Source organism: Elephas maximus, chromosome 6 (genome assembly GCF_024166365.1).
Source record: "Elephas maximus indicus isolate mEleMax1 chromosome 6, mEleMax1 primary haplotype, whole genome shotgun sequence".
NCBI classification, from domain to species: Eukaryota; Metazoa; Chordata; class Mammalia; order Proboscidea; family Elephantidae; genus Elephas; species Elephas maximus.
Genome location: NC_064824.1, coordinates 137763782 through 137791023, shown reverse-complemented (window position 1 = coordinate 137791023; position 27242 = coordinate 137763782). Strand labels below are relative to the sequence as shown.

The 27242-nt window shown below is 50.4% G+C and overlaps 1 protein-coding gene across 7 annotated transcripts in view; it reads right to left on the bottom strand.

Annotated features, from left to right (window-relative positions):
* AGAP1 (ArfGAP with GTPase domain, ankyrin repeat and PH domain 1) overlaps nucleotides 1-27242 on the bottom strand; it is a 661010-nt gene that overhangs the window by 479604 nt on the left and 154164 nt on the right. For 4 of the 7 annotated variants that reach the window (XM_049888498.1, XM_049888500.1, XM_049888499.1 and 1 more), the window contains exon 1: nucleotides 16362-17749. The exons of the other annotated variants lie outside the window; for them this stretch is intronic. In XM_049888498.1, the coding sequence (XP_049744455.1) occupies nucleotides 16362-17298 (937 nt within the window). In that variant the 5' untranslated portion in view covers nucleotides 17299-17749. Of the gene's footprint in view, nucleotides 1-16361; nucleotides 17750-27242 lie in introns of those variants that run through there. 7 annotated transcript variants of the gene reach the window in all.

Below are 27242 nucleotides of genomic sequence, written 5' to 3'. Positions count from 1 at the left end.
TTATCTTAAAAGAGAAACTGTGCCGAAGTGTTTCAAATGTACAATATCAAACACTCCCGCTGGGCTCTGCCTGTAGACCAACATTTGACTGAGGAACAAGGGCTGCGGGCCGAGGGTGGGGTGAGGGTGCTGGGGACCTGCCCCTCCCCACCGTGTACCTGTACCAGCAGCAACTCCAGCCCTGCTGCTCTCCTCCAGCCCTGCTGCTTCCACCTGTGAAAGGTGGGCTGGCAAGGGAAGAAAGGGCCACGTAAACCAGGGACTCCACCAGCCTGAGACCAGAAGAACTAGATGGTACCCAGCTACCACCAATGACTGCCCTGACAGGCAACACAACAGAGAGTCCCTGATGGAGCAGGAGAAAAGTGGGGTGTAGAAGTCAAATTCACGTAACAAGACCAGACTTAACGGTCTGACACTAGAAGAACCCCAGGAGTGGCATAGTGGTTAAGTGCTACGGCTAACCAAAAGGTCAGCAGTTGGAAGCCACCAGGCGCTCCCTGGAAATTCTATGGGGCAGTTCTACTCTGTCCTACAGGGTTGCTATGAGTCGGAACCGACTCGAGAGCAACAGGTTTGCTTTAGTTTTTTTTATAAAACATAAAATGATACTCATGAAGAGTGTGCTTCTTAGTTCAAGTAGATACACGAGACTAAATGGGCAGCTCCTGACTGGAGGCGGGTGAGAAGGCAGAAAGGGTCAGGAGCTGGTTGAATGGACACAGGAACCCCAGGGTGGAAAGGAGGAGTGTGCTGTCAGGTTACAGGGATAGCAACTAGGGTCACGTAACAATGTGTGTATAAAATTTTGTAGGAGAAACTAACCTGAGCTATAAACTTTCACCTACAATATAATTTAAAAAAAAAAAAAAGGTGGGGTGATGGGAGGGGAGGTCAAAGTCCCTTCCTGATCTAACCTCGAGGCTTTTGTTTGTTGTAGAAACCTGTGTCAAGTATGCCATGTCCTCTGGGTGGCGAAGGCGAAGGAGAAGCCACAGGACCAGCCTCTAGCCGAACCAGGAAGCAAGACCCCTCCCTGACCCAGGAGGGGGTGACAGGGGAAAAGCACACCCGTCAGTGCCCAGGGAGGAGTGACAGGTGACAAGGCTGCAGTGAGGACCAGGAGGATGAGACTCAGGGCCCCGCACCCTAGCACTTATTATTATATCTTCACCCAGTACACGCGACCTTTGGATAGCTTTACCATCAGATGAAATGAAGAGAAGCACTTTAAAAATTACTGTAAAAGCCACTGTTGTTGTGTGCCGTCAAGGTGATTTTGACTCATAGCAACCCCGTGTGACAGAGTAGAACTGCCCCTAGGAGTTTCTAGGCTGTTATCTTTACAAAAGCAGGTCGCCAGGTCTTTCTCCCTCGGAGCCCCTAGGTGGGTTCAAACTCCTTAAACTTCACTAAAACCGAAAGCCAAACCTGTTACCATCAAGATGATTCCGACTCATAGGGACCCTATAGGACAGAGTAGAACTGCCTCGTAGGATTTCCAAGGAGCGGCTGATGGATTCAAACTGTCGACCTTTTGGTTAGCAGCCGAGCTCTTAACCACTGTACCACCAGGGCTCCTAGATTATACTCTGCTTTCATACAGTTCAGGAGGCAAATTATCCAAACCTGGTGACTCGGCTCCAATAACTCCCAGAGGGGCTGCAAAACGCCACCCCACTGCCCACCCTGGTCTCAGGGTGCCAGCTCTCACGCCTATGCGCAGGGTCTCTATGGTGAGCTCTAGTACACACGCACACACATGCACGCACGCACACAGGTGCGCACAAGAGATTTTGCCAACGTCTTAGCTCTACACTGTCTTGTGAAGCAGAAACCTGAACAAAGTGGAAGTACCGCGTGTCTTCTGAGACTTGGTTTGAGGAGACGGAGGAGGGTAAGGGAAAACTGCCCTATGGCAGCCTGCCAATGTGATGTCTGTCAGAAATCATTTGTCTGCAATTACAAGGAAAGGGGGCAGGGCAGCAGAGCAGCAGGCTGAAGACCTAAGAACCCGTATAAGACAAAAGCCACCATGCGAACTGGCTCCTCTTGACTCACAAGCACACCACTCTTTTCCTGCCTGCCCCTGTGTGGTCCAAAAGGGTACATTCTGGGGCCGTACTGAACCTTCTGCTCATTAGGAAGGGACCCACAGTGTGCTCACGATTCCAGGGGCCTGTAGGAGGTGACAGCTCTCATCATGTCATTGGAAGGACGGGTGAGGACAGTGCGGACAAGGGTGCTTCATCCCCTCCATCGCACCTGCACCCCGGAGCTCAGACGTGGCTCAGCTGGATGGAGGTGAGGGGGTGCATCTCAGCAGGGTTGGTGTCCCCTGTGGAAGGCAGCGCTGTGGAGCTGACTGAGTGGCTTGCTTCCTATCTCTCTATGCCTTCCCCTCCTGTCTCTGGAATGGAAATAACAATAGATACCCAATTAATCCTATTGCTTGGTGGGATTGGATTCCCCGAATCAAATGCATTAACATATGCAAAGGATTTCCAAGAGTGCATGCTGCGAAAAGCTCCTCCCCTGTTGTTAGCTGCCCTCTAGCTGGCTCAAGGAGCCCTGGTGGTGCAGTGGTTAAACCTTTGGCTGCTAACCAGAAGGTCGGCGGTCCGCTGCTCCTTGGAAACCCTACAGGGCGGTTCTACTCAGAATCAACTGCAAGGCAATGGGTTTTCTGTTTGTTTAGTCGGCTCAGGCTCCTGGCGACCTTACATACGACAGAAGGAAGCACTGACTGGTCCTGCACCATCTTCAGGATCGCTGGCATGTCTGAGTCCATCGCTGTGATTGTTGTGTCAATCCATCTCATGGAGGGTTTCCCTCGTTTTCACCAGCTTTCCACTTTAACCAATTGTGATGTCCTTTTCTAGCAATTGGTTTTTCCTGAGGATGTGTTCAAAGCAAGCGAGCAGAAGCCTCGCCATTCTCGTTTGCACGGAACATTCTGGTTCTATTTCTTCCGGCATCAGGATCGAGGGAAGACTCATTAACCACCTGCGATACACCAATGACGCAACCTTGCTCGCCAAAAATGAGGACGGCCTGAAGCTACACTGTGAGGAAGCAATAAAACCAGTCTAAAAATAGACACCAGCCGGTTCTCTCCCTCAGAGAGCACAGTTTGGTGGCATTAGGGCCACCACACAGGACCCAGTACCTGCCACTGAGTCCCTCTGTTTACCTGAGCCCATCCCCCTGAGCGCTCCCCAGCTCATTTCTTAAATGCAAATACCCTGGCCATCCCAAGGAGAGGAACAATGGCTTTCATTTCAGGAGCAGAACAACCCCCCCACCCCCAGCCTTCCCCTCCCCCCCACCCCCACTCCTCTCCATAAAGGCTGCAAGTCAGGACAGAGGTGATTATGGCAAAAATCTGACCTCACCACCCACTAGAAACACGGAATGTTCCCTACAACACATCCTTGAGGAGCCTGGGGTTTGATGGATTGAAGCCTGATCCTTTCTGAAAGCAGCTTGCATCTATCTGCTGGGCATCTGCAGGACCCAGGGGAAGGCAGAAAGTTCTGGAAGTGTATCTAAGGCAGAGGGGCTGCCCATGGGGAAGGCGGCCCTCACTACCTTCCAAAGTATGAGGGGATGAAGGGCACTGCTGGCACACGAGGAGTGATTAAGACAGGTAACAGGCCCCCCACGCCCGCCCCGCCATCTGCACACAAAGTAACAAGAAATGGGCCAGGGCACAGACACAAAGCCGTTTCCCAGAACAGCGGGGCAAGGTATCAGAAAATAGCCCGAAAACTTTTCTTTAAAGTTGTCTTTCAGAAGCAGCTGGAGAAAACCAGGCCCAGGGACATGAGCAGGACATCCACCTGTGACTGCTGTGTGACCTTCCACCAGGGGCAGTGAGGGGTTACAGCCCCAGCCGGGAAATGGAACCCAGGGAGCCAGAGACTCCACAGGCTTGATGCCCCGTAATAAGTCCTACTATGAACCCCAGAGGCCTCTGGGGCAAGAGCCATCTTGGAAAGCTGCTGCGCAAGCACCTTAGTTAACATACCCCGTCTGTGTTTATAAATAAACATGAATCTCTTCCTGCCCAAGAACTTTTAAAAACCCAGGCCGGTCTTTTGTTCTGTGAGAGGGGGGTATGCGTTGGGGTCTTTTGTTCTGGGAGACGTGCCCTCCTCGTCTCTGCCTGCAAGCCTCTTCAATAAAGCTTTGCTTGTGTGGAAAACTCTACATGCCTTACCTGCTCATTCTTGACCAGAGAGAGTCAAGAGCCTTATTCCGGTAACATGGTGAGAATTTTTCTCTGCACACACATGCTACATACACACACATGCTACACACACACACGACCCCAAAATGCCACGAGGCATACTGGGGAGTCAGACACCCAAAATACTGACACCTCGGCTAGTCTATCAAAAAAAAAACCAAACCCAATGCTGCAAAGTCCATTTGCTTCATGGCAATTCCATGTGTTGCAGAGTAGAACTGAGCTGTAATCTTTATGGAAGCAGACTGCCAGCACTTTCTTCCGTGGTACTCCTGGGGGGGGTTGAACTGCTAACCTTACCGTTGTGCACCATTCAAGGTCCTAGCTAGCCTACAGACCAGGAAAACTAAACAGCAAGTTCAGGCCTGATCATCCAAAATCAGAGGACAAAGGTGAGGAGGAGAAATCCAGGAAACATCCTTCCACCAAACAACACCTACACCCCCCCAGGAAGCTATCCCTCCCCTCAAAACAGATGCTTAATGACTTCAACTGTCCTAGCTTTCCTCAAGTCTGTTCATAACCCAACTAAGGCTCTGGCAAAGTCCTGTGAATGAAGGTGAGTTGATGGAATGAAGATAACCGTCCTGTGTGTTTTGGAAATAAATGAAAAGCTGACAGGTAATCTAAACAAATAATCTGAGCTTCACACATGGCTCCTATGGAAAAAAGACCTATTTGCACATTTTATCAGATAATAAACAATACACGGTAAATAAATCTAAATTTGGAAACTCAAATGAAATACATTTTAAACCGGGATCTAAGATGAATGGCCTTTTCATGATTTACTCGGCATTTTAAAGACAAATCATTTTGATTATCCCAATAAAGAAGACACATATCCAAGGTGTCCGTGGGGATGAGACCCAAAGCATACAAAGCATTGGTGAAAGCCGGCAACCCAGGAACACCAGGCACTGATTGTTAGCAGAACGGAGCCGGAGAACCAATCTCCTCCCAGGGGACCAATCTCTCTCTCTCAGGCTTTGAAGGAAAAGGGGAACACCACTAAAACCTCCTGCAGTGTGGAAAGGCAACTACTTTGAGAACAGGAATTTGCTTGGTAGCAAATACCTGGATTCTTCTGTCAAAAATAATCTAAAAAAGATAGGTTCTGGGGCGATATTAAAACACTGCAGTCTGCTAGCTTTTGCTCATTACAAAGGAGCTGAGGTTGGGTTCGAGTGCCCGGAACAGGGTAAGCATTGCTGAGTTATTTGCCAAATAAATGAATGAATACAGGAATGAATGAATGAATGAATGAATAAGCAAATGAACATTACAGGGCAAGACAGACAATGGCTGAAACTGCCCAGGTAGGGGACTTTGGTTTCCTTTTAGGAACAATTCCATCCTTACTCGGGCAAGAAAGGTGCTTGTCCAAAGCGTAAGCTGCGTGAGACCTGCGTGAGACAGCAGAGATGGGCAGGATCCCAGAAATTGGCAAAGGGTGGGGGGAGGTCCTCTCTGCGCCAGGCCTCACCCAATATCGCCCAAACCTTCAGGACTTGCACAGGCCTGGTGCTCACACCCCTCTGGGGCAGCTGGAGGTTAAGCCCACAGGGGGCTGAGCAGGCATGCCTGTGCCAGTAGGGTCCCCAAGAACAAGGGCTGGACAATAGCTGGGGGGACCTTGTACACTATGGTCGCCCCAGATCAGACTGGCCTTGGCTGCCTGCCTAATGACATATTTAGCTACCACAGCATGATCCAGAAAAGGGAACGCCTAGTGGCACAGTGAGTAAGACAATCAATGGCTAACGGGAAGGCTGGAGGTTCGAAAACACCAGTGGTTCCATGAGAGAAAGACGTGGAGTGTCTTAGCTTCTGAGCACTGCAGTAACAGCAACACCACAAACCGTAAAACCAAACCCGTTGCCATCAAGTCGATTCCAACTCATGACGACCCTACAGGAGAGGGTAGAACTGCCCCACAGGCTTTTCAACAAGTGGCTGGTGGATTCGAACTGCTTACCTTTTGGCTAGCAGCCAAGCTCTTAACCACTGTGCCACCAGGGCTCCTAAACACCTAAAGTGGATGGCTTTAAAGAACAGAAATTTGTTTTCTCACAGTTCGGGAGGCTAGAAGTCAAAATTCAGAGCTTGGCTCTAGAGGGAGGTCATTCTTTGTCTATTTCAGCTTCTAGCGACTGCTGGCCATCTTTGGTGTTTCTGGGCCTCTACGTGCACCTGCCCCGTCACCACGTCACCACACGGCACCTGCCCCCGTCACCACATGGCACCTGCCCCCGTCGCCACACGGCGTCTGTCCCCCCCACCCCGTGTGTCTGTATGTCTCATCTGCTCCTTCTATAACTCAGAAATGATTTGGTTTAGAATCTACCCTACACTAGTATGACCTCAGCTATCTATTGATTATATTACCCTAGACTGCACCACGGATGCTGATTACATTACATTAGATCACATCCACAGGGGTAGGGGTTAGGATTCCCACACATACTACAGGGGAACACAGTTCAATCCATAACAGCATATCACACACACCAACACGGGCCAAAGCGGACGTCACCTGCTCCCAGCCAAAGACACAGGTCCCAGGAGACGCCACCTTCCTCTCTCAGCACACCTCTAAGTGGCTCCAAAGGCCAACTAAGTACCCTTTCAAGGACCCCTGTGATGAGGGCCGTGGAACATAGTTTCAGGGTACCACGCATCAAGTTACCCATGACCGGTCCAAATGGACACCCCGTGCCCTTCCCAAGTCACCGCTCCCAGAGGAGGCTGCTGGCCTGACCCCTGTGGACATCAGCACTCCCTCTCGGATCAGACCCACTGGCCCCATTGCACTCAGACCCAACACTTCTCTTACGGTCAGATTAAAGCTTCCAGTCCTGCTCACTCTGCTTAACAGCTGAGCCCGTCACACCAACAGAGAAGGTGCTATCTCATCTTGAGTACCTGTTTAGTCACCGGCACTACAGTCTCTTGGGGAGGCTCCCTGCACTCTGACCTCTTGCATCTAACCCTGAAGTGCCCCTCACTGTGGCTACTCACTGGCCCTACTGATGAATGCACTCGCGGCATTCTCTTACAGTCAAGTCTCAGTGCTTCCTGCCAAGTCATAGTATTCTGGGTAACAAAAAACAAGTAAAAATATCAGCCTCAGTGCAACACGGGTCCAAGGAACACATCTGCAACATTAGAAAACCTACACATTTCAAGGGAGCCCCTGGGTGGCACAAACAGTTAACGTACTCAGGTTGCTGACCAGAAGACTGGAGGTTCAAGTCCACCCAGAGGTACCTTGGAAGAAAGACCTGGCAATCCACTTCTAAAAAAACCAACCACTGAAAACTCTACGGAGTACAGTTCTACTCTGACACTCATGGGGGCTCCGTGAGTCAGAGTCGACTCAACAGTGGCAACACTTGAGAACAATGTGGAATGCGCCAAATGGTCTTTGTTACACGTCGCCAAACAAACTCCATAAATACACTCTACAGTGCTTATTACTCTAAAGACTGAAAGTCACTTCCAACTAGGAATATCCATCGTTGTGTACAACGACATGAAGAGGGCTTATTTAAGGAGTGAGGCCTGCTCTGATTTCCAGGCCAAGGCAGCCCTCCATCGCCCTCTCTGGGTGCTGCCAATGGCGTCACTAGAGGGGAGCAGAGGTTTGGGGGTGCAGATCGCAACAGTGGGCGCTGTCAGGGTGGGGGTATTGCCAAAATGACTATCTATAAAATTTTTGTGCAGTGTTTCAGCAGAAATTTATTATTTTTTATAAAAATATCCCTGTAGTTACTCAAAACAAGAACATTTTTCGTAGGCCCAGCTTACATGTATCAATATACCTACAAGACTAAATTAAAAGTCCAAGCAAATCTACTTTTTGAATCTTCCAATGTGTTCTGATCAGAGCTGATGTTATTATCCAATTACAATGATGCTTCGAATTGCGTGGTTTCCTCTGTACACGCTACAAGCATTCTCTGTTGTTTTCATTGCTACTGGTGTTTTTAGTCACTGATTCTGTCAAATTTTCAGGTGTTTTAGCTATGATGGTTTGGTAATTACCATGGGGGGTGTTATGGATTGAGCTGTATCCCACAAAAAATGTGTGTCAGCTTGGCTAGGGCATGACTCCCAGTATTGTGTGATTGGCCACCATTTTGTCATCTCACGTGATTTTCCTACGCGTTGCAAATCCTACCCCTATGATGTCACTCAGGTGGGATTAGTGGCAGTTATGTTAACGAGGCAGGACTCAATCTACAAGATTAGGTTGTGTTTTAAGTCAATCTCTTTTGAGATATAAAAAAGAGAAGCGACCAGAGAGTCAGGAGACCTCATACCACCAAGAAAGCAGGGCTGGGAGCAGAGCGCATCCTTTGGACCTGGGGTTCCTGCATAGAGAAGCCCCTCGTCCAGGGGAAGGTTGATGACAAAGGACCTTCCCCCAGTGCTGATAGAGAAAGCCTTCCCCTGGAGTTAACGCCCTGAATTTGGACTTCCAGCCTACTAGACTGTAAGAGAATGAGCTTCTCTTTGTTGAACCCACCCACTTGTGGTATTTCTGTTATAGCAGCACTAGACAAACAAGACAGGGAGCAACACCATGAGTTACCGCACTGGGTGACACCAACCCTAGTGACGCCACTGGGCGACGCTCCTCTGAAATTCCAGAGAGAACACGGGTTATGAGAGGCACGTGGACACCTTACTCAGCTCAGCTTTCTGAAATCAAGAGGCATTTCCTTTGTACCAGGAGTGAAGTGAATTCATGATGCAACAAAGTAACAGATATTCTGCAAGTTACACAAATAAAATGGGGGGGGGGTAAGCCAAAAAATATATATAATTTTGAGGTACAGTCGTCAAAAATTTCAAAAGTAGTAGTTAAAGATCATGAGAAAATACACAGTGAAAACAAACTGCGAGGTTAATTAATAGTCATGCGGCTTCTGGAAAATAAGAAATCCACCTTGGCAAACATACCTGTTACAGCAATCACAAAACCAAGAGTGCCCACCTGTCTGGCAGGTTCTGTCTTTGGGTCTTTTCCAAAACCAGTTACAGCAGTCATTCTAAAGCGATGTCACATCGTTGGGCCAGACAGTCCACGGTTCCATTAACAGGCTCTGCTTCTTCTTTTGTAATTGCTCGTTGGGACACAAAGGTGGAAATTGGATAAAGACTCACCATCCCCCACAGCACCCACTGAAAAAGTGGCACCTGAGTAATTGTGACCTTAATCGGGAGGGGCTGCATCAGAACGTCTGGGGGCGCCGTTCACAGACCCGACCCTCAAGTGTCTGGCAGTCAGCCTGCCACTGACAGAAGCCCCTGCAATGACAGGCACAGAGGGTATGCGGGAACACAAGATGCCCTTTGACAACTGTCTCAAACAAAAGACAGGCACTCGCACGAGTCTGTATCCCACCGGTCTCAGAGGACAGCCCAAACGGAACAGAGGGAGAGGTCCTCTGTGTTGACCAAAGCAAACTGGCACCAGAGCTAAGGCAAAATCTGGAACCTCAAGGTCACAGCACCAACAGGTGACCACACTGTAACTCTTCCCAACCAAAGGGATGTATAGAAACTAAATAACTCTCCTTTCCCTTCTGACTCCCAACAACTGAAATGCATTTCTCAAGATTCTCTTCGTTAGATAAGCAGAAGCCGAGATGGTCCCTTCTGGGAGCCTTTGCTGGTAGGTCCTGGTACTGAGTGAGTGAAGAAGGGGATTCCATCCTTTCTTGACCCAGGGGAGCTGCTGCTCCAGCCGCCTCCTTTTTGCTTTTTTTTTTTTTTTTTGGTATGCTTTCTAAGTCTTTAGATCCTATAAGTGACGCCAGAATTGAAAACCAACTATGAAAATGAAGGTAACAAGGCATTCTAAGAAAACAAAGGCCCAAGATGCATGTCTGAATTAAAAGCAGCCAAATGAATAGAATTGCACTTAACATTTTTTATACGATAGGAGCATCTACGTTAATCCTTTTCACAACGGGAGAAAAGAGAACTCACGAGTGTGAATACCTATATAATGGAAAACAGAATTTCTACAGTTGTCACCTACAAGCCAGTAAACACCAGGGACATCACAGAAAAGGCAAACCCACCGCCCTCGAGTCAATTCTGACTCACAGCAACCCCAAAGGACGGAGCAGAACGGCCCCACAGGGTTTCCAAGGAGTGGCTGGTAGATTCAAACTGCTGACCTTTTGGTTAGCAGCCAAGCTTTAATCTCTGTGCCACCAGGGCTCCGGTGATATCACAGAGTGCTCTGATTTAGACTGAACAACAACAAAAAACACACAACGCCACTGTGCGCCACTGGTAAAAAAAAAAAAAAACCTAGTGCCGTCGAGTCGATTCCGACTCATAGCGACACTTCCCTCAAAATGACGCAGATACTCATCTCCCCTCTTTTGCTAACCTACTGATGTTAATGGCAATTTTGTTCTTAATCGCCTGGAGATATCACCACAGCTGGGACGTACTTTATCTCCAACATTAAACTGGCCTCAATGAATACATTTTTTTCATTATTTTGCTTATTGTGATATAATTTTAAATCAATTCGTTTCAAATCCTTATTACAGAAAAAAAAATTACAATCTAAAGGAGAGTTCCTATCCAAAAGAAAAACAAAAATCTTATTCAAAAAGCTGTATTTAATAATAATGATGATAATAAAAACTCATTACGGGATGCTTATGCTTAATGTTAATATTAGTCATATAGAACTGGGGAACAAATCTATTCTTAGGTGCTAAGTATAGAAATCCCAACCAACCTGGTGGCGGAAAATTCCCTAGGCTCTACTTGGTAAACTCCTATTGATCCTACGAGACCCAGCTCATGTTACCCTTTTGTGAGAGGACCTCATTAACTCCTTCCTCCCCTCAAGATCACTTGTTCCCTCTTCTTCCTGTGTCCCCCTAGTCTCCTCATTAATCACCCCCCACCCCAAGCACTGGCCAAGAGTCTATGTACATGTCAAGCACTGTGCTCAATCCCACGGTACAAAAGAACCACAGCTTTCACAGCAGGAGAAATTTACTGCTGATGCCAAATGGGCACACATGTGATGAAGGTATTATTACACACTCATCAGTGCCCTAATGCAGGTATGCTATGTGGAGAAATACAGTCACACCAGCCCTTAAACGGCCTATGAAGCTCTGATTCATCGCAATTTCTCCATCTCCCCGGACAGCTATGACCACTGAGGAGAGGACTCATGCCTTTGTTAGCTCAGTTTCCCTGCTGCCTCATTAAATGCACAATGCATCACAGAGGCTGAACAAATGTTTGCTAATGCAATCGAAAAAGAACACATAGAAAAATAGCACCAGAACATTTCAAAACAGTATTTGTTAATTGTAAACCCAACAGCTTGCTGCAGCAGGTCTATGTTAAAAATGGAGTAAGTATCCCATTAGCTGATGTTCACCGTTTCTGTGGCCACAGGACATTCCAGTCCAGGTTGTCATCAACAAAGATGTTAACAGGTGACCTATGGCGACATTGAGGCTCCAGTGTAAGAAAATACGAACAGTGAGACGCAGCCACTCTGCGTCTCAGAAGAGTCCCTGGCTTCAGCGGGGGTTTCCCTCAGCTGCTACCTGGAGTCATTTATAAAAAGCAAGTCAACTCTTTCTAGGAATACTCATTTCTAATCCCAAAAGCTGGGGTATGTAATCAGCTTAAAATGTTTCAGATGAGAAGCTTTCAGTGTCACAGTTTCTAAGAAACGTGCATTCTTTCCAGTAACAAATCAAATTTCAAAATAAAACCTAAGACAGCCTTTCAGTAATTTTATTTAATTGCTGTTTCCTAGCTTTCTGCACTGAAGGTTTTGTATTTTTTTTTTTTTTTTTTAACTAATACAGTCTATCGGTCTATACAAAGGAAGGGCATCAGAAATGAAAGAACAAAGCCTCTCATAAAACGGGCTGCCAAAAATTAGTTGAAAATTACTCATTTAATAAGCTAACCTCAGTCAGAGCTATCAATGAATCACTTTATTGCTGTAATCAATCCTTCCGGACAGGAAAGAAGCCCCTAAAGACACATGAAGCTTTGGGCAGGCACAGTCACTGGCTTCCCCTCCCCCCACAATGGGCTGGTTCCAAGGAATGCCAGCAGGTTTGCAGGGATGCAGAGAGCAGCGCAGAACGTGCACTGTGCAGTACAATTAATTATTTGATCTTTCCTTGTATTAAATTATACTTGGTTCAACATACTGCCCTAACACACCTGCATCAGGCAACGTAACACTGCCCTGGATCTGACTCAGCCAAAGCCAAGCAGGTCTTCTGTAAATCGTTCTGCTGGCTCATGGGAGACCCTGGGTAGTGCAGATGGCTAAGGTGCTGGATGCTAATTGAACCTACCCAAAAGTGCCTTGGAAGAAAGGTCTGGCAAGCCATCTCTAAAAAAAAAATCAGCTTTTGAAAACTCTATGGAGCACAGTTCTGCTCTGCCACACACAGCATGGCCGCGCATCGTCATCAAATCAAGGGCAACTAACTGGTTTACTAGCTAACAGCTACGAACCTTAAAGAAAGCCAGCTGCCCTGGAACTTCAGGCGGAAGGAAGGGAGGCGAAGAACCTAAACAGACAAGTACCAACAGGAATTAAAACACACAAGACAATCACTCTACAAAGGTGCCTAATTCCTTTCCTCCTAAACGCCTTGACCTTTAGAGTTGAAGAAAACAGGTGTGTGTGAGCCTGTGTGCATTTCCGAGTCCAACCATCTTGCTGCCCCGATACTAACAGAGATAACCTTTCTCAGAGACTAAAGCATGCAACCCCGAGAAAGCAAGGAAATCACTGGATGTAACAAGTACTCAGGTAATCCTTTAAAGTTACTCCCCTATGGTCAGTTCAAAATTTTAATAGCTGTTTTTGAAAAGAGAGCAATTTCAAGGAAAACCTCAGTTCCAGTTTCCTATATACTTTTAAGAACTTAGAATTTTTTAGGACACTTTGGCCAAAATCTAAGGCAAGCTAGTGATTCTTCTCGAGGTGTACCATGCTGGAGGTTCGCAGAATTTAGCTGAAATCCTGAAAATGAAAAATCTCTAAAACTATAAGCTTTACGCGTCAATGTGTGTGTCACACTCTTTCGGTGACAAAGTCGGACTTGAGCTGCCATGTGGCTATTTCTAATCGGTATTTATCCTACTGAGTGTGGATACCCCTGAGGCTGTGTAGCAGAAGAAGGGTCTGACCACGCTGCCAGTCCCCACAGGTGGTGGGCCAGAACATGCACCATATCTTGCCTTCCTAAAATTCAAAGTTTCTGAGCTCTGCACACCCATCTGGCCCCAAGGGTCTGGGCGTGAGGGGGTAGAGGGAAGCCTCTGTGGACTTGAGTGTGTCCTATGATAGGATATTCACAGGGGACATCGAGTGTGGCCTCTACTGCTTCTGAATTTTACTTTCAAGTAAAAATGTTTACCTTCAAACCAAAACTCCACTTAAATATCACGTAAATACTGAATAATTTGTCACAGGAGCAAATACATAAAAACTTAAAAAGTGTAATAAAAGCGAGGCCCTGGGGGTGGCGAGGGCTGCACCCTGGCCTGAAGCAAATGCTGGCCTTACACAAAAGTGGAAAACGGCACTCATACTGCGGGTATTTTAGAAAGACCTGGAGATCTGCTTCCATAATGATCACGGCCAAGTAAACCCCATGGGGCAGTTGTCCTCAGCCACATGAGGTAGCTATGCGTGGGAACTGCCTCAAAGGCACCCAACAACAGCAACACCAACAGCCAAGGGGAGAGGCTGTATCCAGGCGACACGTGCAGCCTTCTCCTGTGATCGGTCAGAACTTCAGAACGGAGCGAGGGGCTAGAATTCTGACTGTGCCGAAGCCCACTTCATTCACACCCCATTTCTCTACATAAACCACAACGTGAGCGTTATGTCTTAGACCAAGTAATGCTGCTCTGAGCCAGACTGGCCACAGGGGACAGACAGGCTGAGCACATTACAGTTATCGCTACGGCATGTTATTACCACCTTAGAGTGTACTAAAGGAGCAAACGCCAAGACACCTGTACTATTTCCAATCTGCTATCAATTCATTTGGCCAGAGGAGAAAAGCCCAAACCTCAAATGCTTTTAACCTGTATCAACAGACACCACAATGGAGCGCTTGTGTTCTAAATACGCACCTGTGTGCTCGTTGTACGCTCTGTTCCAGGGGTGCTGTCTAGAACCCAGGCAGTTAATTACTATTTTCTACGAAGTCCGTGACAGCAAAGATGCAAGCCTGCTATTATAGGCAGAAGCGGGAGCTGTGGGTTTGAGCCTCCTCTGAGCACATCCGATGGCAGTAGCAACTTTATGCAAACCAAAGTAACTCCTACCTTTTTCTAGTATCGCCAAGAGCATGCTGGAAGGGAAAGACGCTTTATGCTAACGTACTGGGAAGGGATGCATACTTTAAAGTATTACAGTCTAGCCCATTTCTATGTACAGCAGGTCAAACTACTACAAACCTGGTAACGTGATACTTCATATTATATCCTTGCTATTAAAAATGAATTTAGGCTTTATTACTACTAGACATTCAACCACTTGATCTCAAACATAACACTCTGAGGGTCAATATAAGTACATTAAGACACGGGGTCTTCAGTTTTACCTGGAAAATGCTTCAGCAAGGGCAGTGATTTCTCTGCATTTGGTTGTTGCCGATACCTGGATACACACCAGGGCTGTCGGCTAACCCGGGAGACCCGGCAGGAATACTCTCCAGAGGTAGTTAGCTGGCCAGTGGAGGCCTCTGTCTAACCGAAAGCCCTCACTCAACTTCCCTTCATCTCAAAGCAGCATCGGCAGTTTAATTCGCATGAGAGGTGTTACTAATAACCTGCCCTCAGTGAGATGCCGGGTGACAAGTCTGCGGCTTCCCTCCCCTACACCTGAGGGGTGGGGTTAACAATCCACATCCCCCTCTCCACTCCCAACCTCTGCCACCAGGATGGTGCCCAGGTATGTGGTGAGATGGGTTTTGTGTTTTGCAGTTTCTGGAGAATTCTGAGCCCCAGCTGCTACCAGCAGGTGAAATGAATCCTGCAGAAGCATGTTATCACACCTGCCCCCAGAGCCCTCCTGCAAGGTCCCTGTCAGAAGGTGCCAGAGAACGGAGATGCAAGAACAGACGTCTGCTTTGCTTTTCATGTCCGTTCACTGGTGCCCTTTGCAGGAAGCCAAACCCTACCCAGACTAGCTTTTCTTGTATGCAGATACTCCTTTGTGGGGGAGGTGGATCTACATGCCCTACCCGTCCTGACTACTGGAGGGAACTGTCTTTACCAGGAAGCCAATAGGTGTCAGAGTGGATCTGCTGAGATCACAGCCTAGCACACAGATGGCAGTGCCTAGAAGGAGACTAGGAATCCCTGAGTGTCACAAGGGTTAAGCACTGGACTGCTGGCCAAAAGGCTAGCAGTTTGAACCCACCTGGTGGCTCCTCGGAAAAAAGGTCTGGCAATCTGCTTTCAAATGGTCACAGCCGTGAAAACCCTATGGAGCAGTTCTACCCCGCATACGCGGCTGCCATGAGTCTGAATAGTGTCCGCTGGCAACTAACGACAACGAGACTAGATTTGGGGGAACAAGACGAGGCTGGGGGGAGGTGGAAAAAAACAGCTAAAATGAATGCTAGCCTCACCAGAAAAGAAAATCGAATTCTGGTCGCGCAGCACCACCTGTGCGGAGCTCCCTGCGGCAGCCCCACAGGTACCACAGCCTGGCTCCCCTAGAGAGGTCACAGGCCTTCTATTGGAAGGCTGCGCCAGCACCTGCGGAAAAAAAGCACCTTTTGGCAAGGTACTCTCCCCAGTCGAGCTAGCTCTCCGTCGGTGAGGCGACACAACCCCAAAAGGCAACACCACACCCAGGTAAGGGGAAGGGGCAGCCCAGAACTTCCAAGCCGCTGCAGCACTGCTGAGGAGAACCACAGCACCCAAGTTCACGTGCAGCGCAACCACCTGCTGGCTTTGCAACCTGAGGAGAGCAGGTGGCTTAGCGGAGCTCAGGTCGCACCGTGCTCTGTCTAGCAGGCCCCCGCGAAGCCGGACCAGGCCCACCAGCCCTGCCCACCTCTGCGCGGAGAGCCGTCGATGCTCTCGGCGCTGGACGAGTGCGTATCAGCCGGGGCGCGCCGCAGGCTGCTGAAGTAGCCGCGGGGCCGCGAGGGGCCGCTGCGCGGGGACCGCCCGCCGCCCGGGCCGCCGGCGGGCACGCCATCTCTGCGCGCGAAGATGCCGCTGAAGAAGCGCAGCAGCCGGCGCTCGGGGGCCGCTCCGGAGCCAGCGGCCGCGCGCGCACGCTCCAGCCGCTGCAGGTCGCTGTTGTCCAGAGTGCGGTGCTTGCTCTTGCTGCGCTCCCAGCGCTCCAGCTCCGAGAGCGCGGCGCCCTTGCTCAGCACCTCGCCCACGTCCAGGGTGTTGCGCTTCTCAGGGGCGGGCGGCGCGGCGGTACCAGGCCCGGCCTCGGCACCCGGCGTGCGGCCCAGGCTACCCGAGCTACTGTGGCGCCGCCCGCGGCCAGGCGCCTGGCCCCGCGTAGGGTCCGGGCCGCTCCGGTGTCGGAAGCTGAGGCTCCGCCGCAGGGGCGCGGCTCGCGGCACCTCCCCGTCGAGGCTGCTGGGCGCCTCCGCCCCGGGCTCCACGGCCGGGGGGCTGATGGCGCGGCCCTCCGCGGGCTCGAGACCACGGGCGCATACTCGGAGCCGCCCGAGCTCCAGCTGCCCGGTGCTACGAGTGCGGAAGGTGCGGGCGTGCCAGGCGTGGGGCCGGCCACTCTCGGCGTCCTCGCCACCCGCCGCCTCCTCTGCCTCCTCCACGAGCCGCCCGGGCGCGTCCGGGGAGCGCGCTGGACGGGGACGCCGGGCTGGGCCCGGGTCGGGGCCCGCCAGCTGATCCTTGCGGACCATGGTCACGGAGATGCGGTAGACGGTCTTCCTGGGGGGCGTCCCGCGCGGCATCGCGTCCGCGGGCGGCGACGCAGGCTCGCCGCTGCCGTCCAGCAGGTACATGTCGCCTGGGGCCCCGGCCGGCGCGGGGCGGCCGCATCCAGCGCGCCCGGGAGCCGTGCGCGTGGGGTCGGGTCCGTGGCCGGGCGGGGCGCAGGAACCCGGCCCGGGAGTGGACGCACGCCCCCTGCTTGCAGCCCAGGCCACGCTCAGCGCGCGGGGACGGCACACCTGGCGCCAGCCGGCCCCTGAGCGCCCGCCGCCGCGCGGCCAGAGTACCGGAGTCCGGGGCCCCGAGCCATGGGCCGCGGGCCGGGCTCTCAGGCGTGGGGCCGCTCTCGTCCGCAGGTGCGGCCGCGGCGCGGAGGGACCCAGACGGGCGGCGGCGCCCGCGGTCTCATTGTTCGCGGCGCGGGCCCGGGCGCATCGCCGGGCCTCCGCTCACAGTCCGGCGGCTCCGCAGCCTCGCCACTCCCCGGACCGGGCGCGCGAGCGGTGCGGCGGCCGCGGGCGGGCGGCGGGCGGCGGGCGGCGGGCGGCGGTTTAAAATGGAAATGCGCGCCGGGGCGGGGCGGCGGGGCCGACGTCCTGCGCCCGGGCCGCGCGCCCAGCCGGCCGGCAGATCCCGGGAGCGCGGAGCGGCGGCGAGCGCGGCCGGCAGGCGCACCGAAGCGCCGGCGTGGATCAGCGCCGCGCGGACCGGAGCCCCTGGCTTGGCGCCCCGCCCCAAATAACGCAAAAACTCCCGCGTTTGGCTTGCAAAACCAAACAGAAGGGCATCCGTCACCTGCTGCGGTTTTACACGAGGCCCCTCTCTCCTAGCCCTGCAGGTCGGAACTCAACAACTCCAACAAATGACCTGCACAACAGGCAGAATGCCAGCTGCCTAGGACTCCAACTCATGGCGACCTGGGGTGCATCAGAGTAGAACTGTGCTTCGTAGAGTTTTCAATGGCTGTGATGTTTCAGTAGGCCGCCAGGCCTTTCTTCCGTGGTGCCTCTGGTTGGACTTAAACTTTCAACCTTTTCATTAGCAGCTGAGCATGTTAACCTTTTGCACCCCCCACCCCCGCCCCAGGAACTGTGTCCACGTACTAGGCAGTGGCTATAGGTAAGTTACTTAAATCTCTAGACACCTCAGTTTTTTCGCCTGTAAAATGGGGATGAAAATGGTGCCTAAACACAGAACTCCGTGTGAGGACTAAGTTAGTTAATACAGTCTGTGCCAGGCATTCTGTGTAAGCACGAACTAGTGGCCATGAATATTTAAAGTCCAGCTTCTCCAGCAAATGTTCCCACTCTCTTCACTCTAACACCTGCTGGTTCTGGATATTATCTGATACAGCACAATGTGTGTATACAGTCGATCGACATCAGCCCCACATGATGTCCTGAACATGGCTTTATTGTTTGTGAGTGTGTATAAACGTTTCCTAGAGAAAAATGTCATGAACACCACGTCTGTTAATCAAACCAGACACTTATATGTCCTTCTCTAAGCCTGGGAACGCCGACAACTGTGTCAAGAAGCTGTTTCTAGGGATGGTCCTGATGGCAAGGTGAAACCAGGCCAAGCGTCGCTCAGGATGCGCTGTTCGCAAGCCAGACTGTCAAGGACTGATTTTCTCTTCTTTCATCTTTCAACAAATAGTTATAGAACACCTACGGAGCCCTGGTGAGGTAGTGGTTAAGCATTTGGCTGCTAACCAAAAGGTCGGCAGTTCAAATCCACCAGTTGTTCCATGGAAACCCAATGGGGCAGTTCTACCCTGGCCTACAGCATCGCTATGAGCCAAAATCGACTTGATGGCAATGGGTTTGGGTTTTTTTTGTTCACTGTGTTCATGGCAGGGAAAGGGATATAAAGATGGATCAGATAAGATTTCCTATGAAAGAGATTATAGCCTAGGGAATCTAGATTTTATCTCAGAGTTAAATATTCAGGTCTAATTACATACAGGAAATCCTGGTAGTGTAGTGTTTAAGAGCTATAGCTGCTAACCAGAAGGTCAGCAGTTTGAATCCACTAGGCACTCCTTGGAAACCGTATGGGGCAGTTCTACTCTGTCCTATAGGGTCACTGTAAGTCGGAATCGACTTCATGGCAATTTTTTTTTTTTTTTTTTTTGGTTCTTTAATTAGATACCTCAGAAAGACTGCTTGGTGACTGTGGCTTATTTTTAAACAGATACTCTGAAACATGTTTTGGCTACCCTCAGTGGTCTCTACTCTGACAACATAATTTCTACCACCACAGGGTTGCAAGAGTCCCTCCAAAATGTCCTCAGTTATGGGTGGAGACACAGGAGAGGTCACTTTACTTTCTGAATTTCAATAAAGAAGCCTTCCTTGATGAGGTACAAGAACTACCCCCCACCTTCAACCAAGTTACACATTAGCGCTAACAGGGAGCCCAGAGGTAGTTACCCACAAGAGCATTTCTAGAGCCCAGTGGGTCAGCAGGATGCAGAGGCTCAGAGAGTGTGAGCACTTCCCCCAAAGCTGCCCTGCTCAGCAATGGAACCTGAAGCTAGGGTCGTGGGGTTACACTCCCCGTGCCCATTCCTGCCTACAATGCCCTTTTGTCTTCTTGACAACGAAGGGAGGAACACATTTGTGAGTATTACTGAACTTGACGTTGCTGTTGTTAGCTGCTGCAGAATTGACCCCCAACGCACAGCAACCCCATGCACAATAGATTAGAACGCTGTCTGGTTGTGCACCACCCCAAGATCGGATACAGATCAGAACGCTGTGATCCATAAAGAATCCACTGGCAGATTTTCAGAGGTAGGTTGCCAGGCCTTTCTTCCTAGTCTCTTTTAGTCTGTAACCGCCACTGAAACCTGTCCAGCATTATAGATAGCAATGCAGATGCCTCCACTGAGAGATGGCTGTACGTGAAGTGTACTGGCTGGGAACTGAACCCGTGTCTCCTGCGTGGAAGATGAGATTTCTACCACTGAACTACCAGTGCCTCACACTAAATAACATCTCAATATTACCTGGCAATATTTTTTGTAAATTTTCATTTATTCATTTTCTTTGTTCATTTACTCATCCAATGTTTACTGAGCACTCACTGTCATGCTGGGCGGTGACAAGTTAGGTTTCTATCCTCAAAGAACTCACAGACTCAAGAAAAAGGCTGCAGCTCACATAGCCAAGTGATTTACCAAAAGCGAGGGCGATAAAACACTCAGTGACAATTCACGAGACGGTCACAGGACCCAGCATTCTTTTTAGTGAATGAGCATGACTAAGATTTGGCAAAGGTCCAAAGTGTTACAGCTGGAGGTCTGCAGCCTTAAAGGTCAACCAAGTCTTTAGCAGGAAAACTGAGGCTCGGAGATGCCTGATTTCTGCTAGGGGCAATGGCGGGGCTAGAGCCCAGGGCTTCTAACGTTTCAGTTGGGGGTCCAATCTCGTTATTTAAGACCATGGCAACTTTCAAATATTGTGATGAATTTTAATAAAATGCAATTAGCTGGTCCATAATGACCTATCTTGCTTGTTATCTAAGGCCCCGATGGCTCCCAGGGTGAAAGAGGTAAGAGCATTCCCTTAGAGCTCAAATACTGGACTGCTTCGGTTTCCCCGTCATTGTACCTTTGTCTGGAATCCACCCCAGGTTTTGTGCTGTGCCGTAAGAGGAGCCAAGCTGCAGGGTAGAAGAATCCATTTGATCCACCTTAGACCACACAGGATCTTCCAGGGAAGGTCTTTCAGCCACAGCAGTATTTCCCCGGCACTGTCTTTCAGTTCGCTGCCTTTCCGTGCTCTCTGCCCCAGAACGAAGCTCCTCCGTTCTGCACCAATCATCAAGAGTCCACTATGGCCTGACGTTTGGGTGGAGAACTTGGTCACAGGGAACTGTCTCTCCCCACGGCCCTGGAGACATGGGCTCTCCCGATGCAAAGAGGGCACCAGCTCTGAACAGAACCTGTCACTCCAACATCTAATCCCCTTTTACAAAGCCAGACCTGCCTTTAGAATGATCACCGCATGGACCGATAGCACTATTCTTTTTTTTTTTTAACTGTTGCTTTTTAAACTGACCCCTCAAGACCATCATTTCTCGAATTTTTCCATGCCAGTGGGTATATATCACCATTTTGGCTTAAAAAAAAAAAAAAAAAACCTGTAGTTGATCTCACAGATACCTCCAAGCAAACAGCAGCAACGCTTCAGTGCTAGGGGCTCCTACTGCAGGCAAAGCAAGGGCTGCAGAGGTGGGCCCCAAAAGTGGGGACAGCTCCACCTAGCCCCGCAGTCACCACCCTCACAGGGACTCCGCTTCCCCGGCTCCAAGTGACACGGTCCTTTGGCCACCCTCCCAGACTCCACTGCCTCGGGCCATTTCTAGCTGTCTATAAATTAAACATCCTCCATGAAAATATTATTTCGCAAGAGTTCCTGGAGCTGATAAGCCTTATTTAAAGGAAGCCACTGGTAGTCAGCAGAGCCATCTGCTTCGCAAGCTGACTTTCCAAATTGAAGAACATGCCAGCGAGGGATCACAACCACAGCATCTTAGCAAACCCGGGGGGTCCGCTGGCAACAGAAACCAGCCCACCAGGGCTCTTCCCCGCCTCAGCACGCCCACCCAGGAGGCCACAAGGAGCCCCTCCCCCAGCCCAGGGGCCATGTTCAAGGCTTCGTTCTGGTAGCATTTCACTGGCAGATACATACAAGAAAAAGGAAAAACACTTATGCTTTACTAATTAAGCATGAGACTGAAGTCAAATCTCTGAGCCTGGGGTGGTCCCTAAGGCTTCTCATGATGCTTAGTGTCTCTGACTGGCAACCTGGTGAATCAGCCACTGCCGGGACACCCCAGGCCAACTCACCAGTGGCCCCATTTTGCTCATGTCTGAGCTGAAGGTTAGAAGTGGAACCATACAAGAAATGAGGACTTGACCTCGTCGGCAAATCCCACAGACCAAGAGCCAGGGAGGGAGGAGTGTGTTCTGTCCATGTTGTTGTTGGTCAGCTGCCTCGAGCCGGCCCCAACTCATGGCAACCCCATGCACACAAGAACAAAACGCCACACACTCCTGGACAATCCCCTTGGTGGACTGTGGTTCACACCATTGTGACCCACAGGGTTTTCATTAATTTTGGAAGTAGATCTCCAAGCCTTTCTTTCTAGTCCACCTGAGTCTGGGAGCTCTGCTGAAACCCGTTCAGCATCTGAGTAACACGCAAGCCTCCACTGACAGACGGGTGGTGGCTGTACTTGGGGTATGTTTTCGGGGAATCGAACCTGGGTCTCCCGCCTAGAAGGCGAGGAGTCTACCACTGAACCACCACTGCCCATCACTCTGTCCTTGTTGTTGCTGTTTGGTGCCGTCACGTTGATTTTGACTCAGAGCAACCCCAAGTGACAGAGGAGAACTGCCCCGTAGGGTTTACTTGGCTGTAATCTCTACGGAAGCAGATCACCAGGTCCTTCTCCCAAGGAGCCTCTGGGTGAGTTCGAACTGCTGACCTTTCAGTTAGCAGCCGAGCGCTTAACTGTTATGCCACCAGGGCTCCTTTTACTCTCCACTGGGCCGCTCTCCCTGAATTAGTGGACGTCTACCGACTCTGCAGGGTTAACTTCCCAGCTCCATGCGCAGATAACACCCTCTGAAGCTGGAGAGCCCCACACCACTGCACAGGTGTGTTTGCCTGCGTGTTAGCATCCTGTAGTGTTTATCTTTCAGCAAGGACTCTCTGGGGAGACAGCCTACAGAAATACTTTGTTGCCAGGGTCCTTGCTGGACTCCAGGAAGGTAGCCCTGGGAGGGGGTACAGGGGGTGGGTGATACGCTCCCCCACCCTCCCCATGAAGGGGCCCAGCTTGCTACTCTTTCCCTGCTGCCTGGTACAAAGCTGCCCAATTCTCTGATCTGCAGCTGCATTTAGACGCGAAGTGGACCAAAGAAACCCTTCCTTTTAGAGTCAGACCACGTGTGGTTCTGATGCACGGTCGCTGACCTGTTATCCTCATTCTCGAACACCCAGAAAATGGTAGCCTTCCTCACTGACGTTAAATCGTGGGGGCTCCTGTCAGGTGTCGCCCCCCCCACCTTGTGTTAGGACGTGTGTTGCGGGGTGTTCAGAGCATGAGACATTTCCAGCACTTTGATGGCAGAGAGTGTTTTTGTGGCTGGTCCTTAAGGAAGAACAGAGGCAGGGTGTGGGTGCTGAGAATGACCCCTGAGCGGCTCACCTGCCTTTACCGTCTCCTGTTGCCCACCAGGTAAACAAGAGTGACATGCTGACCAGGCTCACAGCCCTCTGCTCCATGGCAGGGGTGTGCGAGGACCACTCTGTCAGGCCCTGGGGGTGGGGGGGACAGCAGCAGTTGGGGACGGGCAAATCTCAGGAATAACCAACACCCAGGAGACCGTGTGCCGTGTGGTAAGGAAGAGACTTGTAAGACGGAGGCAGAAAACGATTGTTTCTAGCTGGAATGCTCCAAGAAGGCTCCTCAAGGGAGGTGGTATTTGGCCTTTCTCCAGAGCAGGGTTTCTCAACCACAGCACCACTGGGCTGGACAATGCCTCATGGTGGAGGCTGTCCTGGGCATGGAGGGTGTTGAGCACCACCCCAGGCTGCTACCCACTAGATGCCAGGAGCACCCCTTGGGGCAAAACCAAGACTGCCTCCAGACGCTGCTAGATGTCCCCTTGGGGGCAAAGTTGCTACCATTTGGGAACCAGAGATGCAAAAGAATGGGCGAGACACACTCGGGCGGGAAAGGAACGTATGGTTCCCACAGTTCCCCAACTATTCATTTTATGTTTTTTTAATTCAACCCTGTCTTCCTGCCTTTGCATATATTAATGAAAATTTCCAGCAGAGCTCTCTATAAAAAGAGGATCTATTATTTCCAGCAAGGCTGCTGCCTATCAGTCCTCCTTATGTGATAGGCAAGTCATCAATTAAAATTGCTTTAAATGAACAAATAATCATAGACATGATCAAAATGCTGGAAGGAAAAAAATGAAGTTTCGCCAAAATTAATCATTTGAAATGTAATGCAACACTGCCTTGTTTTTAATTAGGACGTATCCCCAGTAAGACGGATGAAGGCTCTGACCTGTGAGACACCTGATGGGGGAGGAGAAGAGAACCAGTACTTACTGGGTCCCAAATAGAGCACTTGGGACAAAGTATGAGCTTCACTGAGTTTGCTGGCTCAACCCATAGAGACCTCCTGCCACGAGTCTGCCCGGTGACGGGAGCGTTTCTGCACTGGGCTGGTCCACGGTGGGAGCCACCTGACCTTTCTGCACTGGGCTGGTCCACGGTGGGAGCCACCTGACCTTTCTGCACTGGGCTGGTCCACGGTGGGAGCCACCTGACCTTTCTGCACCGGGCTGGTCCACAGCAGGAGCCGCCTGACCTTGTGGCCCCCTCCCTATTACTCCTGCATGGGGGAAGGGTCACGGTAGCATCACTCACAGGGACGTCACTGTCTGTGAACGGGAACTGCCAAATTACTGTGAGCCCTGGTGGTGCAGTGGTTAAGAGCTCAGCTGCTAACCAAAAGGCCTGACTCCACCAGCCACTCCTTAGAAATCCCATGGGGCAGTTCCACCCTGTGTTATAGGATCGTTATGAGTCAAAATCAGTTCGATGGCAGTGGGTTTAGTTTTTTGTTTTTTGGCTGCAGGGAAAAGGAAGCTTCTGGGGGTTCAAATAGTTAATGAGTTCAGCTGCTAACTGAAAGGTTACAGGTATGAGTCCATCCAGAGGCAACTCTGGAGCAAGGCCTGGCCAGGTGTGGATGATCCAAAAGGCAAAGTAAGCACAGGGCTTACTGTGCTTACCAGATCATCTGTAGTGAACAATTCCACATTTTTTTCACCACATCAAAGCTTCCGCTTCTAGTTATGGCTGGCATCTGTCTCTCTCCCAACCCCACAGCACCTTCCTATAGAATCAAAGCCTCATTTCAAATTTACAGTCCTTGACAGGGGCAGATGACCCAGTAAGCAAGGTAAGCACAGGCTTACTTGTGCTTTCTTACTAATCTGTAGTGAACAATTTCAATTTCACTACAGATGATCAGGTAAGCAAGGTAAGCTCCATGCTTACCTTGCCTATCGGATAATCTGTCCCTGGGCCTAGCAATCTACATCTGGAAAACCAGCCACTGAAAACCCTACATGGACACAAATGGGGTCACCATGGACCAGAGTTGACTCCACAGCACCTGGTTTGGTTTGGTTTTAGAGGGAAAAGGCCTTAGTCCAACCTACTCATTTTACAGACAAGGAAGGCGGTCCACATGGGGAGCCACGTACCTGCCCGAAGCCACACAGGAGGGCCAAACCAAAAAGCAAACCCACTGCTGTCAAGCTGATTCCAACTCACAGCAACCCTATGGAACAGGGTAGAACTGCCCCACAGGGTTTCCAAGGAGCAGCTGGTGGATTTTAACCGATGAACTTTCGGTTAACAGCCAAGCTCTTAACCACTGTGCCACCAGGGCTCCCCATGGGAGGACAGGGAAGAGGCTCCAGCCCAGTGTTTTCTCCTGCACACGGCCAGGCACAGTCAGGAAGTGTGCAAAGCCAAACTGAAACTTTTTGTCCACACAGGTTGACCTATGAGAAGAAAGCCTTAGTTTTAAAAATACACGAACAGATTGTCAGTTATGAGTCAACTCTCACTCTCAATCAAGGGAAAATATCAGAAATTTCTTACTGTTTTTTCTTGCTAATTTTCAGGCAAAGGTGACTAAAGATAACAATCAAATCTGTTAGCAGGTGTTCTAAGGAAACAAATACCAACCACACTTAGACTGACAACCACCTTGTTAGGTGTCGTCGAGTTGATGAAAACTCACAATCACTCCACATACAACGGAATGAAACACTATCCGGTCCCACACCACCTGCATGATCGCTGCTATGTTCCACCCGTTGTTGCGGCCACTGTGTGTGCTGAGTGCCTTCCAACAGTGGGGGCTCCTCTCCCGGCGCTATATCAGACAATACTCTATTGTGATCTGTAGGATTTCCACGGGCTAATCTTTGGAAGGAGATTGCCAGGCCATTCTTCTTAGTCTGTTAGCTCTGCTGAAACCCGTCCACCACAGGTGACCCTGCTGGCATTTCAAATACCAGTGTCACAGCTTCCAGCATCATGGCAACCCACAAGCCACCACAGCATGACATACCAACAGACGGACAGACAGGTGATGGCTGATACCCAGAGCAGCTGCCACGCATGGTAACTTCTAGGTGCCAGGCATGGAGCTTCTGGAAGCCCACAGAGTCAGCCACAGCCAGGCCTCTCCCGTCCAGCCTTGGCTTTAGCTCTCTGTGCAGCTATAGCTGAGGACTCAGAAGGATTCCATTAAGGGTGGCACACAAATGCCTGCACCTGTCCCTTACACAGCTGCAAAAAAGCACTGCTGTTTGCATGGAGACAAATGTCTACCAATCACTGAATCTTCCTTTCTTCTGGAGGGAGCCCAGGGAGCCAGCCAGGCCTAGCTGGTAGCACTGTCCTTCTCGGCAGCCACAGAAAGGGAGGCTTCTAATAACGGCATCTGTGGGATCACCCTCATACCGTCGTGACTATCAGAACCCAGGGCCAGCTGAGCCCGAAGTGATTCTAACAGCCTCCTGCCATGACCTGTCAAAAGCACAACGACCTAAACATGTCTGACGGCATCTGGATGTTTACCACGCTTTTCTTAGATCCGCTGACCTCCAAAGATTTATAAAATCCAGGACTTAAATCAAAACCAAGGCCACAGAGCATGCCCTGGGAATGTGTGCCAGGGCAGTTACAAAACTCAAGCTCTACAAAGGCATTTTTTTTCTGCTTAGCGCTTCTGCACCCCGTTACGGATTTGCTTGCCCAGACAGCTGGAAATCTTTGATCCGTGCCCAGGGGACTTGAAGATGTGATACCCTGTTCTCTAAATGTCCAAAACGAAATGCCTAAGATGCCTGTTTAAAGCATAGCCCCCATCCCTGTGGCTCAGGACGTGGGGACAT